General features: G+C 37.6%; 2 protein-coding genes across 2 annotated transcripts in view; one reads left to right on the forward strand and one right to left on the reverse strand.

Moving 5' to 3' along the window:
• LOC117319725 (ribonuclease 3-like) overlaps positions 1-15,291 on the forward strand; it is a 49,079-nt gene that overhangs the window by 27,721 nt on the left and 6,067 nt on the right. Inside the window, 6 exon segments of the mRNA XM_033874483.1 lie at positions 1,385-1,484; positions 2,515-2,617; positions 12,065-12,234; positions 13,658-13,761; positions 14,112-14,217; positions 15,037-15,178. Coding sequence (XP_033730374.1) covers positions 1,385-1,484; positions 2,515-2,617; positions 12,065-12,234; positions 13,658-13,761; positions 14,112-14,217; positions 15,037-15,178 — 725 coding nt within the window.
• Positions 4,647-9,780, reverse strand: LOC117319711. Its single transcript, XM_033874475.1, has 2 exons — positions 9,367-9,780; positions 4,647-6,754 (listed from the first exon to the last, which is right to left on the reverse strand). Exon 2 carries the CDS (start codon positions 6,729-6,731, stop codon positions 4,674-4,676), a length of 2,058 nt encoding a protein of 685 aa, XP_033730366.1. The 5' UTR covers positions 6,732-6,754; positions 9,367-9,780; the 3' UTR covers positions 4,647-4,673.

Below are 15,291 nucleotides of genomic sequence, written 5' to 3' on the forward strand. Positions count from 1 at the left end.
AATACAAGATCCATACTGTCGTGTATGGTGGATATCATACATAATACAAGATCCATACTGCTGTGTATGGTGGATATCATACACAATACAAGATCCATACTGTCGTGTATGGTGGATATCATACATCATACAAGATCCATACTGCTGTGTATGGTGGATATCATACACAATACAAGATCCATACTGTTGTGTATAGTGGATATCATACATAATACAAGATCCATACTGTTGTGTATAGTGGATATCATACATAATACAAGATCCATACTGCTGTGTATGGTGGATATCATACACAACACAAGATCCATACTGCTGTGTATGGTGGATATCATACACAATACAAGATCCATACCGCTGTGTATGGTGGATATCATACACAATACAAGATCCATACTGCTGTGTATGGTGGATATCATGCATAATACAAGATCCATACTGCTGTGTATGGTGGATATCATACACAACACAAGATCCATACTACTGTGTATGGTGGATATCATACACAATACAAGATCCATACTGCTGTGTATGGTGGATATCATACATAATACAAGATCCATACTGCTGTGTATGGTGGATATCATACTCAATACAAGATCCATACTGCTGTGTATGGTGGATATCATACTCAATACAAGATCCATACTGCTGTGTATGGTGGATATCATACACAACACAAGATCCATACTGCTGTGTATGGTGGATATCATACACAATACAAGATCCATACTGCTGTGTATGGTGGATATCATACACAACACAAGATCCATACTGCTGTGTATGGTGGATATCATACACAATACAAGATCTGTACTGCTGTGTATGGTGGATATCATACACAACACAAGATCCATACTGCTGTGTATGGTGGATATCATACATAATACAAGATCCATACCGCTGTGTATGGTGGATATCATACATAATACAAGATCCATACTGTCGTGTATGGTGGATATCATACACAACACAAGATTCATACTGCTGTGTATGGTTGATATCATACATAATACAAGATCTGTACTGCTGTGTTTGGTGGATATCATACACAACACAAGATTCATACTGCTGTGTATGGTGGATATCATACATAATACAAGATCTGTACTGCTGTGTTTGGTGGATATCATGTCCGGCCGTCCGTCTGTTTGTCTGTCCTTCCGTCCTTCCATCCGATTATGGAGGATACAGAGCCACATGGCGGGGTCCTTGCTAACTTGTCGGTGTTCTAGTTATATTAAATAACAAAATTAAAAAAATAAAATAAAACAACAACAACTGGATATTGCCAGTTAACTTTTTAATTTTATTTCTGATAGTCTAGATATTTTAGAAACTTTTCTACGATGAGTTCTCTATGTATAAAATTGGTTTATTGTTGTAGTGTCCACTTATTCTACATGTTTCCCTGGCTGGAGGAAGGCGGACTGACCACCTACAGGGCGGCCATCGTTCAGAATCAACAGCTTGCTGTTCTGGCAAAGGTAATGTGTTGTGACTACAAACTATCAGCTGAAGTGAGCAGGGTATCTAGTTCAGAAGTGAGCAGGGTCTCTAGTTCAGAAGTGAGCAGGGTATCTAGTTCAGAAGTGAGCAGGGTCTCTAGTTCAGAAGTGAGCAGGGTCTCTAATTCAGAAGTGAGCAGGGTCTCTAGTTCAGAAGTAAGAAGGGTCTCTAGTTCAGAAGTAAGCAGGGTCTCTAGTTCAGAAGTAAGCCGGGTCTCTAGTTCAGAAGTAAGCCGGGTCTCTAGTTCAGAAGTAAGCCGGGTCTCTAGTTCAGAAGTGAGCAGGGTCTGTAGTTCAGAAGTAAGCAGGGTCTCTAATTCAGAAGTAAGCAGGGTCTCTAGTTCAGAAGTGAGCAGGTTTCTAGTTCAGAAGTAAGCCGGGTCTCTAGTTCAGAAGTAAGCAGGGTCTCTAGTTCAGAAGTAAGGAGCAGGGTCTCTAGTTCAGAAGTAAGCAGGGTCTCTAATTCAGAAGTAAGCAGGGTCTCTAGTTCAGAAGTAAGCAGGGTCTCTAATTCAGAAGTAAGCAGGGTCTCTAGTTCAGAAGTGAGCAGGGTCTGTAGTTCAGAAGTGAGCAGGGTCTCTAGTTCAGAAGTGAGCAGGGTATCTAGTTCAGAAGTGAGCAGGTTTCTAGTTCAGAAGTAAGCCGGGTCTCTAGTTCAGAAGTAAGCAGGGTCTCTAGTTCAGAAGTAAACAGGGTCTTTAGTTCAGAAGTGAGCAGGTTTCTAGTTCATTTCTGAAGTAAAATCTTGCTCCTGGTATATTTCTTAATGGAATGGTGAAAACATTCAACTGGAACTGCTACTAGGCCTGAGGTAGTCACACATGAATGGTTCAATTATGGCTTGTTAATCTGTATTTTTATATAACATACCATCAATATCATCATATAACATTATAGAGATACATAGACTATTTGGAGGTCGATAGTGTAAAAACTGAACGGTCCTGTATACAGCTAGTCAGATTCATCTTTACTTGTCTGATCAGCTCATTATCATTTCCTTATCCAGAAACTCGCCCTACAGAACTTCATGCTGTACGCCCACGGTCCAGACCTCTGTCACGAGTCCGACCTTAAACATGCCATGGCAAACTGTTTTGAAGCTCTTATGGGTAAGTAGGTTTTACGAACTGTTCTCGCCGATGTTCTGTGTTATGAAACGTGTACATTACAAACATGGTGTTTTTACCCTTTGCATTAATTGAAGAGGCTGGGAATATTTGATTCAGGTAGCTTGCCTGTCCCTCTGTCTCTCTGTGGACCAGTCTTGTCTAGATAACTCCAGTTTTGTTAAATAATTAATATGAATTTCATGAACATCTGATGAACACAGGTATTCACTACACACTGAAGTAGTGTGCCTATATTAACTTTCAATCCTGGTATTTCATAGGGTAATGTTCCCTCTACATGATTATTATTGAGTACAATGTATATGTGTTACCCAATATAATCATGATATATCCTCTGTTATACCTCTGTGAGACATACATACATAGATACACCACGGCTATCCTCTGTCAGACCTCTGTGAGACATACATAGATACACCACAGCTATCCTCTGTCAGACCTCTGTGAGACATACATACATAGATACACCACATTTATCCTCTGTGAGACATACATACATAGATACACCACATTTATCCTCTGTGAGACATACATACATAGATACACCACAGCTATCCTCTGTCAGACCTCTGTGAGACATACATAGATGCACCACGGCTATCCTCTGTCAGACCTCTGTGAGACATACATAGATAAACCGTGGCTATCCTCTGTCAGACCTCTGTGAGACATACATAGATACACCACGGCTATCCTCTGTCAGACCTCTGTGAGACATACATAGATACACCACGGCTATCCTCTGTCAGACCTCTGTGAGACATACATAGATACACCACGGCTATCCTCTGTCAGACCTCTGTGAGACATACATAGATACACCACAGCTATCCTCTGTCAGACCTCTGTGAGACATACATAGATACACCACAGCTATCCTCTGTCAGACCTCTGTGAGACATACATAGATACACCACAGCTATCCTCTGTCAGACCTCTGTGAGACATACATAGATACACCACAGCTATCCTCTGTCAGACCTCTGTGAGACCTACATAGATACACCACAGCTATCCTCTGTCAGACCTCTGTGAGACATACATAGATACACACACCACGACTATCCTCTGTCAGACCTCTGTGAGACATACATAGATACACCACAGCTATCCTCTGTCAGACCTCTGTGAGACATACATAGATACACCACAGCTATCCTCTGTCAGACCTCTGTGAGACATACATAGATACACCACAGCTATCCTCTGTCAGACCTCTGTGAGACATACATAGATACACCACGGATATCCTCTGTCAGACCTCTGTGAGACATACATAGATACACCACAGCTATCCTCTGTCAGACCTCTGTGAGACATACATAGATACACCACGGTTATCCTCTGTCAGACCTCTGTGAGACATACATAGATACACCACAGCTATCCTCTGTCAGACCTCTGTGAGACATACATAGATACACCACAGCTATCCTCTGTCAGACCTCTGTGAGACATATATAGATACACGACAGCTATCCTCTGTCAGACCTCTGTGAGACATACATAGATAAACCACAGCTATCCTCTGTCAGACCTCTGTGAGACATATATAGATACACGACAGCTATCCTCTGTCAGACCTCTGTGAGACATACATAGATACACCACAGCTATCCTGTGTCAGACCTCTGTGAGACATACATACATAGATACACCACGGCTATCCTCTGTCAGACCTCTGTGAGACATACATAGATACACCACGGTTATCCTGTGTCAGACCTCTGTGAGACATACATAGATACACCGTGGCTATCCTCTGTCAGACCTCTGTGAGACATACATACATAGATACACCACGGTTATCCTCTGTCAGACCTCTGTGAGACATACATAGTTACACCACGGCTATCCTCTGTCAGACCTCTGTGAGACATACATAGATGCACCACGGCTATCCTGTGTCAGACCTCTGTGAGACATACATAGATACACCACAGCTATCCTCTGTCAGACCTCTGTGAGACATACATAGATACACCGTGGCTATCCTCTGTCAGACCTCTGTGAGACATACATAGATACACCACGGCTATCCTCTGTCAGACCTCTGTGAGATATACATACACAGATATACTATGGCTATCCTTTCTCTGGCAGTATTCCACTCATGTAATATATCCTTTGATTGTGCTGACTCCCAGTAGGCCCTGATGGCCCTGTGATAGTCTCCGAGTATTTGATGACATATCCCCAGGAGAGTGTGAACTATCCAGAAAATCTGTCCCCCCTGATCCTTATCATACTGGACCTGTATCAGGTAGCGCAATGCTTCATCACGTCCTCTGGTGTCTCCAAGGTCATGGTGACACAGGAAGTTCAGGAACAGGACGTATGGTAGGGGTGGAATGCTTATAGATCTGTATTCCTTGGACAGCTCCAAACAGAGATGAGGAAGATACATGTCCTCATGTTCAAAATGAATGGGCTTTGTGTATATTGTCCGGAGTCTCTGTAGTGTACAGCTATTTGGTAGATGGTCCTGGTGTCTGTACAATGTGTGTAGTTCTGGATGCATTTCATTATCGTGTCTGAAGTATGATGCTAGTTTCATTACTTGTCTACTCATCTCTAGGCATTTATTGAAATTTCCGGTCAGAAAATGAAGAGTTGCCAAATACAGCACATCTGTGCCCATTAAAGCACGAGGGGTCATCCAGTGCTTACATTTCCTCAATCTCCGGTACCTTGTCTTGTTGTCTGTAGCAGACCTATTTTCAGATATATCTTTAGAGATAAGTTGTGATGCAAAACATCTGAGGTTGTCTGTTACAAAGAAATATGTGTGAACTTCGTCAAAATCTGACTTTGATGTAGATAATAAGTATATTGCCGTCCTGGTCATCCTGAGTGAGGGATGGCAATCACGTAATAGAACACAAAGAGTTGTCCTATCCTCATCCATAATATTTTCTTGTGCAGTCTTTGGGCATGCAAGCTGAGCTTGTGTTGATATGTCACACAGAACTTCCCATATTGAAGGTTTGACAAAGTTTCCTACTGAGAGGCACATCCATTTCATCCGAGAGTAGTTGTCCAAAAGGTCCAGTAGTATTTGTTTATTGTGTCCATGTACTTTCCTCTGGAATAAATTGTTGGCCAAGATGAAGTAATTGGGACAGAATCCTGTCCTGACCCAAGCAATCAGAATGTTGAAACAAAACCAGAAACAATAAAAAAGGTGTTTGTCTTGCCAGAACAGTTGGTTAGAATTCTCTATTGCATGAAATAGGATTGTTTTCATGAAGTAAGAGCACAAGATGTCATCATCCCCAATGGTTTCTTTCAATGTCTCCTTTATTTGTTTTAAGAAATATTTCAGCAGTGTGTATACTTTGACTTGGATGTGGCTTAGGGAATGAACCAAAGATCTTTCTGCTGCTGCAAGTGAAATTCTCCATTGTAAAAATGTATCATTCGAACATTTATCTCCAACTGGAACAAGATGGCATCCACTGTTTACAATCTTGTCTATCAATGTTTGATGTGGCCATCCATATAGACGAGTACGTGTAATCCATTCGTTAGCTTCCTTTGGCCAACTGTTACATGGAAAACAATGAACCATGTCCACACCGGTATCGTCCATTCCTGTAAAGGTACTACTAGGTCCATTGGATTCACATTTCAGACCTGACCTGGTAGCATAGTTACTGACACATTCCTCTCTAAAGATATCACTGGAAATAAACACGGATTTCCCCATTCTAACTAGTGAATTAGTAAAGGCTTTATACAACAAGCCTTTTAGCTGACCTATCTCTAAATGAACGTAGCCAGGGCGGCAGTCTGCCTGTCTCATATATAAAATGGTTTTATGTGCCAGGTGTTGAGGAATACACTGATCAGGGTACATTACTGCTATGGTCTTGTCTACAACCATTGCATCCATGTCGGAACCCTTTAGTAAACATCCTTCTCCAAAACTTCCAGTGTGAATGCAACATTTAAAATCAGAATTCATCAGCTGTTCATCTAAGACTACTGCCCTCCTTTTGATGTTAACGATCTCCTCTGTCCCGGTATATCTCCTCTCCAGGTATGTGGACAGAAGCAAAGACATCTGCTCACTCTCCACAGAGTTCATCATGGTTGTTATCAGGCTTTGTTAATCTGTAAAAAATAAATAAATAAATAAATAAGTAAATGTTGATGTTGTGGCCCCTGGTTTTTAGTGGGAGGTTGTGTAAAGGATTAAAGGAAAATTGAAAAAAAACCTCTGTTTTTTAGCAGATGGGTAGTTGTACATACAAGGACATAACTGATAAAATTTGGGTTTCATCTGTTCAGTTTGTGCATTTTAGCTTGTCTCTTCGAAGAAGAGACGGATTAATAATGTCACCCTGGCGACGAGGTTGGTGTTTTCTAATATAAAGATTGCAATGCAATTGTTAAAAGGCATATTGGTATTCCCTCCCTGAGTCAAAGTAAAAGATTTTTTTGTGTAAAAACCTATAGCTACTTTTTGACATATTTTGGGCAAAAATGTTTTTGGTGCAAGTGTTGAAAGGCATTAACGCATTGCTCTATAACTGTGCTAGGGTACTGATATTTGACATTAGTGTCCCTTCGGAGTTAGACTATCACATACTGGAGTTGAACTGAAAGATTTTTGGAAATAAAATGTTTTTTGACATGTTCTAGACCATGATTTTTTATGTGAACAAAAGTTTTATGTTTTTGTTTGAAAGGTTGAAAGGCATTAACACATCACTTTATAATTGAGTCAAACTAAAAGATATTTTTGGGGAAAATCCTGCTTTTTGACATATTTTGAACATTATTTGTTATTTATTGACAAACACTTGTGAGACAAGCTATGCTGTTAAAGCTCTTTTGTTCCTTGTCTATTTTACATATTCCTGGTACATTCATGATACAATATTGCAGTAGATTTTTTGGTGTTCATATATTTTACATAACTTTTGAAGTGTAAAGTTAAATAAGATATACATGTATACTTGTGTGTGTTAAAATGTCCAAAATCTCATAAACTGACCATTAACTTAACTGTCCTTATATTTTATATACTTATGTGTATTTAAAATGTCCAAAATCTAATAAACTCCTCACATGCCCTAGTAATGCATTGTCTACATGTAATGTGAATTGAAGAGTGCCTGTTTCTGCAGCTTGTCAGAAATACAATTAAATCTTGGATTTCGAGAATTGAAGTTTGTTATCACTATTTCTTGAAAAGTTCTGTGGGGATATTTCTCAAACTTTATGCGTAGGTTCCCCTTGGTACATAGTTGAGCCTATTTAGTTTAAAGTTTTGATTAGTAAAAACATAATGGCCGACAGGTGGCCATCTTGGGTTTTGATAATTGAAGTTTGTTATCACTATTTCTTGAACAGTTTCCCTTTGTACCTAGTTGAGCCAATTCAATTTAGATTTTGGCTTAGAAAAACAAAATGGCCCACAGGCGGCCATCTTTGATTTTGATAATTGAAGATTGATATTGCTTGAAAAGTGCTGGAGGGATATTCCTCAATCTTCATATGTAGGTTCAACCTTGTTCTTGTTATCAGTTTATTAATAGGATAAGAAGTAGAAGGGAAAAATCAGTCTTGACATAGGACAATAAAGATCATTCAATGGTAGTCGTCAAAATCCTTCTGGGATTCTTGTTGGACGTACAAGTGGACCATGTCGGGTAAGAACTGCCAACCCACATGTGACATACAGACAATGACATACAGGGTTTAGTACAGACATTGTTTACCTGTTTACCAGATCAATCAATTTTGAACAATGGATTATTCTACTGATTGGTAGGGTTTGATTGACTATAACCAGTTTGACTTAAAACTTCTCGAGTTAAAGTTCCTAACATATGTCATCAATGATTAACTTAAAACCATCAATCAACAATAGATCAATAATCATAACTTACCAATGATAAATAATTGATAAATCATTAATCAATAATCGATCAATAACTAATCAATAATTGATTATTGATCAATTATACTGATCAATAATCAATAACTCATCAATAACAATAACATCTCAATATTCGATAACCAATCAATAATTGATCAAAAATAATAAGTAATTGATAACTGATCAATAATCAGTCTATAACTGATAATTATATAACCAATTAATTATTAATCATTTAGTAATCAATGGCCAATCAATAAAAAGAAAAGATCAATAATTGATACCAAAATCAATAATCATTACCCGATTAATTAATAATTAACCAATGATCCACAACCTATCAAACATCATGATCAGCAACCCATATCAATGATTAAATACCCAATACATGTACTTAATTGTAAAATGAAAGCCCATTTTCGGACCTATCCCTTGGACACTAATTAATGAGACTTTTAACAGGTGTACCCATGCACAAGCTTCACCAGATTATTGTAGTGATTTTAACTGAAAATTGTTCAGCAACCTATAGGCCTAAATAAAACAGATATATATTAGGGTTGTCTGGTGTCAAAAACATGTTGATGGAATAAATATTCAAGAGGAAAGGAGTTTGAACTTGCATTGCATGTATACATAAGACCCATTAAATATTGTACTTTGCATGGTGGGCACCATGATATCGATCACTTTTTGAAATAATCATATTTTCTCTAATGCTGGATCTTGATAATGAGCCCATGTGGCTGTTAAGTTATTCTATAGAAAGACGAATACTAGTAATGTTGAAATCAGTGGCTCTAAAGATGTGTAATTTTACACCTGATGAAATACTTACCTCAGGCTACAACAATGTAGTTATGACGTTAAACTCTCCAGGACGAGAGGCTACAACAATGTAGTTATGATGTTAAACTCTCCGGGACCACAGGCTACAACAATGTAGTTATGACGTTAAACTCTCCAGGACCACAGGCTACAACAATGTAGTTATGACGTTAAACTCTCCAGGACCACAGGCTACAACAATGTAGTTATGACGTTAAACTCTCCGGGACCACAGGCTACAACAATGTAGTTATGATGTTAAACTCTCCGGGACCACAGGCTACAACAATGTAGTTATGACGTTAAACTCTCCGGGACCACAGGCTACAACAATGTAGTTATGACGTTAAACTCTCCAGGACGAGAGGCTACAACAATGTAGTTATGACGTTAAACTCTCCAGGACCAGAGGCTACAACAATGTAGTTATGATGTACGTTAAACTCTCCGGGACCACAGGCTACAACAATGTAGTTATGATGTTAAACTCTCCAGGACCAGAGGCTACAACAATGTAGTTATGACGTACGTTAAACTCTCCAGGACCAGAGGCTACAACAATGTAGTTATGATGTTAAACTCTCCTGGACCAGAGGCTACAACAATGTAGTTATGACGTACGTTAAACTCTCCTGGACCAGAGGCTACAACAATGTAGTTATGATGTTAAACTCTCCAGGACCAGAGGCTACAACAATGTAGTTATGACGTACGTTAAACTCTCCAGGACCAGAGGCTACAACAATGTAGTTATGACGTTAAACTCTCCGGGACCAGAGGCTACAACAATGTAGTTATGATGTTAAACTCTCCAGGACCAGAGGCTACAACAATGTAGTTATGATGTTAAACTCTCCGGGACGAGAGGCTACAACAATGTAGTTATGACGTTAAACTCTCCGGGGCGAGAGGCTACAACAATGTAGTTATGATGTTAAACTCTCCAGGACCAGAGGCTACAACAATGTAGTTATGATGTTAAACTCTCCGGGACGAGAGGCTACAACAATGTATATATAGTTATGACGTTAAACTCTCCGTGACCAGAGTTTGTTTGATCTGGGGCTTACACTTACAACTTGTCCATGACCACAACATTGTATGTCATGTGATTTGGTACTTCTAATGCCTTTGGATAGGCTAATTATTCAATTTCCCTCGGAAGATTTCTTATAATATTACTTCCGTATCCCAGGGAACATTTCAAATAAAATAACTTAAGTATCCCTCGAAACATTTCATATAAAACAATTAAGCTTTTAAGTGTATTTCTATATGGAAGTTAAAAATAACTGGGGAGCCTTATATTGTGTCCCCATCAAGTTACGAAGGTCAAGGTCAGTTTTAAAGTAGACTGGTTAGGAAATCTGCCTTATACTTACATGACTTAGATAATGACAAGTGGGGATTCTCACATGGCCATCACCTAGAGGAAACTTCCCAGGAAATCACCAATTATAAAATTGAATGTGTGCCTCACAAGCACAATTATAATGTTGAATCATCATAAGTATGCGGACACGTATGTACCAGCCAGTTCAAGTTTCTACCCACGTTTGATATATTTCTGATGGCAAAATAACAAATGATGCTCAACGATGTGATTTTCCCATACAAACTACATGTATAATTAATTTTACCACCTCCCAAGGGGAAAGAACTCTAGGGTCATGAAATTCACAACTTTAAGATTTTACACACATTTGAAAACTACCAAAATCACTGTATATTAAAATAAACTTTAATTTTTTTCTTTTCTCGATAGTTCTACATGTTTTTATATGTGGATTTGGTAATTTGGTACTAAAAGTATCTTTTCCGGGACGACATTAACACTTGATCGTTAAAACTGCCCAATGCACCCCATTACCACCCCATTACCACATTTTGTATTGTGTAAATAAATTTGATGTACATGCATGTTTTGCCCAATACGATCTTGATGTCAGGATGTGTATGTAATAGTGTATATAAAAGTGTATGTACATGTTTTACCCAATATAATCGCGATGTCAGAATGTGTAATGTATATGTAATAGTGTATGTAAAAGTGTATATGTATATGTATATTACCCAATATAATTTCGATGTCAGGATATGTGTATGTAAATGTGTATGTATATGTATTACCCTATATAATTTTGATATTAGGTTCTGTATGTAATAGTGTATGTATTAGTGTATGTAATAGTGTATGTATTAGTTTATGTAATAGTGTATGTAAAAGTGTATGTAATAGTGTATGTAGAAGTGTATGTATATGTATTACCCTATATAATTTTGATATCAGGTTGTGTATGTAATAGTGTATGTAATAGTATATGTAATAGTATATGTAATAGTATATGTAATAGTATATGTAATAGTGTATGTAAAAGTGTATGTAATAGTGTATGTAGAAGTGTATGTATATGTATTACCCTATATAATTATGATATCAGGTTGTGTATGTAATAGTGTATGTAATAGTGTATGTAATAGTGTATGTAAAAGTGTATGTAATAGTATATGTAATAGTGTATGTAAAAGTGTATGTAATAGTGTATGTAGAAGTGTATGTATATGTACTACTCTATATAATTTTGATATCAGGTTGTGTATGTAATAGTGTATGTATTAACCAATATCATTCTGATATCAGGTTGACAGTTCTGAAGTTCAAGGTGTTTTTGCAGTATTTGTATAATACATGTATATTTTTGGAACAGGTGCTTTGTTTATAGACAACGGTATAGAGCTAGCTGGTCGTATTTTCTGTCAGACGCTGTTTGATGATGACAGACTTGTGAAGACATGGCGAGAGCTGGCACTACACCCTCTCCAGGAGGAGGAGCCCAACGGAGATCGGCAGTGGGTGGAGTCTAGTCCGGCATTACAGGTTTGTTGCCGTTTGAGTTCTATTAAAGTTTTACCAGCAGTACCTGTACAATACTCTGACTTATTCTATTAAAGTTTTACCAGCAGTACCTGTACAATACTCTGACTTATTCTATTAAAGTTTTACCAGCAGTACCTGTACAATACTCTGACTTATTCTATGAAAGTTTTACCAGTAGTACCTGTACAATACTCTGACTTATTCTATTAAAGTTTTACCAGCAGTACCTGTACAATACTCTGACTTATTCTATTAAAGTTTTACCAGCAGTACCTGTACAATACTCTGACTTATTCTATTAATGTTTTACACGCAGTACTTGTACCATACTCTGCCTTATTCTATTTCATATTATTTTCACAAGATGTAAGTTTGTCCATGAGTATTCTCGTATTTTATGTCACCACCAAGGATCCTATTTAGTATGTGAGCTGGTCGAGCAAGACCTGCTGGATTGGAATCACCATCTCCTGATAATAACTCAAAGTCACACTTTTAAGGTCACTTGAGACTTCGTCTCTTCATCTCTAATCACCTTTTGTCCATCGTTGTGGGTCGTCTGTCATTCTTCATCGTCGTTTGTTCGTAAACAATTAAATTTTTCGACTTCTCAATAACCAAGAGGCCTAGAGACCTGATATGGGGCCATGGAAACAAGAACAAATAAGCCCTCTTTATTTTCCTACATTTGTGTACTCTTATTTATTGTCCAGGGTGAAATAATTTAATGTTGAATCTTTTCGTAAGAAATATTAGTTGCTCCTACAAGCAGGTTTTAATTGTTACTTCATTATCTTATGTCTCAAAAAAATGTTTCTTTTCTCATAAATTCCTGAAATTAATGAAAAAACTCAATGGGAGAATTGATGACCTTGAGCTCCATTCAAGGCCACCAGGCTCAAATACATGTATGCTAAAATCTTTCTAACGTCTTTTTCTTGAGAACCAACACAATTAGACACCTGATATTTGATCTGTAACATGCTGGAATGAATGACATTGACCTCAAATTCAAGGTCACAAAAATCAGACCTGCCAAAATACATTAAAACACAGGTGACCAATAAGGCCCAATGATTTTTAATGAGAAAAACAAAATAGCCTACAGATGGCCATCTTGAATTTTGAAATGTTTTTATTGCTTTTTCTTGAAAAGCACAGGAGGTACATTACTCAAACTTCATGTGAAGGTCCCCCTTGGTCCCTAGTTGTGCCAATTCAATTTAGATTATTGATCAGAAAAAACAAAAGGAAGATCAGCCTGCCATAGAACCAATAAAGATCTTTCAATGGTTGGGCGCCAAGATCTCTCTGGGATATTTTGTATGTACAACCCTAGCAGTGTGATGTTTACATCTAGTTTATATATAAGACATGAAGGATGTATTCACCTGTTTATTGTCTCATTTTGTTGTTGTTGTAGAAAATGTTGAATTTCGAGCAGGCAACTGGGATAACATTTAATCATATACGGCTGCTGGCCAAAGCGTTCACCCTGCGGAGTGTAGGCTATAACAACCTTACATTGTAAGTACACATACCACGACTAGAGACAGTTTTCTTAATTAGTGTCAGTTTTAACTAATGGATAAAGGTACACTGTATTATGATATGTGGTCTGAACGCCTATATAGGTTATGTCCTGGGTATTCTATATAATGAGAAGTATCATGTCTGGATGTAATTGTACATGCCACTTTGATATTTTAACCCCAGTCAAGGTGACAACCAGAGGTCAAATTTCAAACCATTGTAAATTTTGTCAGGATTACTACTATAAACTGAAAGTTGTTCTCTTTGAATTATAATTTATGATTACCTGTTTGACAAGTTTAATGGGATAACTCATCGATATTTTGTGTGTAATGTTTTTGCAGGGGTCACAACCAGAGGCTAGAGTTTCTCGGGGACACAGTTCTACAGCTGGTGGCATCACAGTACTTGTTCCGACATTTCCCTGACCATCACGAAGGCCATCTCTCAGTAAGTTCCTCGTAATGTTACATGATAATAACAGAAAGATGAAAACCAGCAGCTAAGTTCAAAACACAATTTAATGATATACAAAACTAAGAAAGTTACAGAGATAATTCACAATTAATATAAAGCGGTGTACATGGTGATGTAGTAAATCACTGTTAATTACTTATCGTAGTAAATCACTGTTAATTACTTATCATATAACAGCTGTCCTTGAGTAAACCTTTCCTATCCGTTTCTCCAGAATAAAGAATGTTTATAAATCACACAGTTCACAGTTCCAGGCTTTTTGCTCTCCTTGACAATTGTAAACCAGTTCTGAATAATAATTTGTCTCTCATGGTGTACTATAATACCAATCTTTAAAGTACATTCTCTAACCATCTGTTTTCTTGAATTCTGTTGTATACTTCTTGTAAACAACTGCCTGTCAATAAACACTAATTCTTGTAAACAAAAACATTACGTCTTCCACAATGTTCTCACTAGGCCTAGAATTTTCTATTTACATATAAGGTCGTAAGAGTTATTTCCCTTGAGTAAACCATATACATACATCTTAGATTTCTGTAAGGGTTGCCTCCCTTCAATCACTGGTATATATTAAAGTGTCGCAAAAAAAAATACGTCTCATTTGCAAATTTTTGGCCTCTTGGCCATCTTCAGAAAAATTTGCGAATGAGATGTATTTTTTTTGTGATATGAATGATTTAATTTTTTTTGAATCTATAAAAGTGTCAACTCAATTTATATTATTTATGTAATAATCTCAATCCTGTGGTGATTAAATCATGTGACCAAATTAATTTGCCATATCTCCAGTTACTAAGGAGTTCATTGGTGAATAACCGGACACAATCTATTGTGTGTGACGACCTCAACATGTCTGAGTATGCCATATTTGCTGAAACCAGGGGAGATAAGCTGGATATGAAAACAAAGGAAAAGGCTGATCTTCTGGAAGGTAAGTATTAATAAATTGTTTTGTACGTTTCACCCCAACATTATCCTATCATATGATTTTACTGTCTATATACCAGGAAAAAAAACCCGAGGAAATTAACAAACAGGAAGAAA

Source organism: Pecten maximus, chromosome 2 (genome assembly GCF_902652985.1).
Source record: "Pecten maximus chromosome 2, xPecMax1.1, whole genome shotgun sequence".
NCBI lineage: Eukaryota > Metazoa > Mollusca > Bivalvia > Pectinida > Pectinidae > Pecten > Pecten maximus.

Coding starts and splice junctions, on each gene's coding strand:
- LOC117319711 (XM_033874475.1), bottom strand. CDS start 6,731: ATGATGAACTCTGTGGAGAGTGAGCAGATGTCTTTGCTTCTGTCCACA.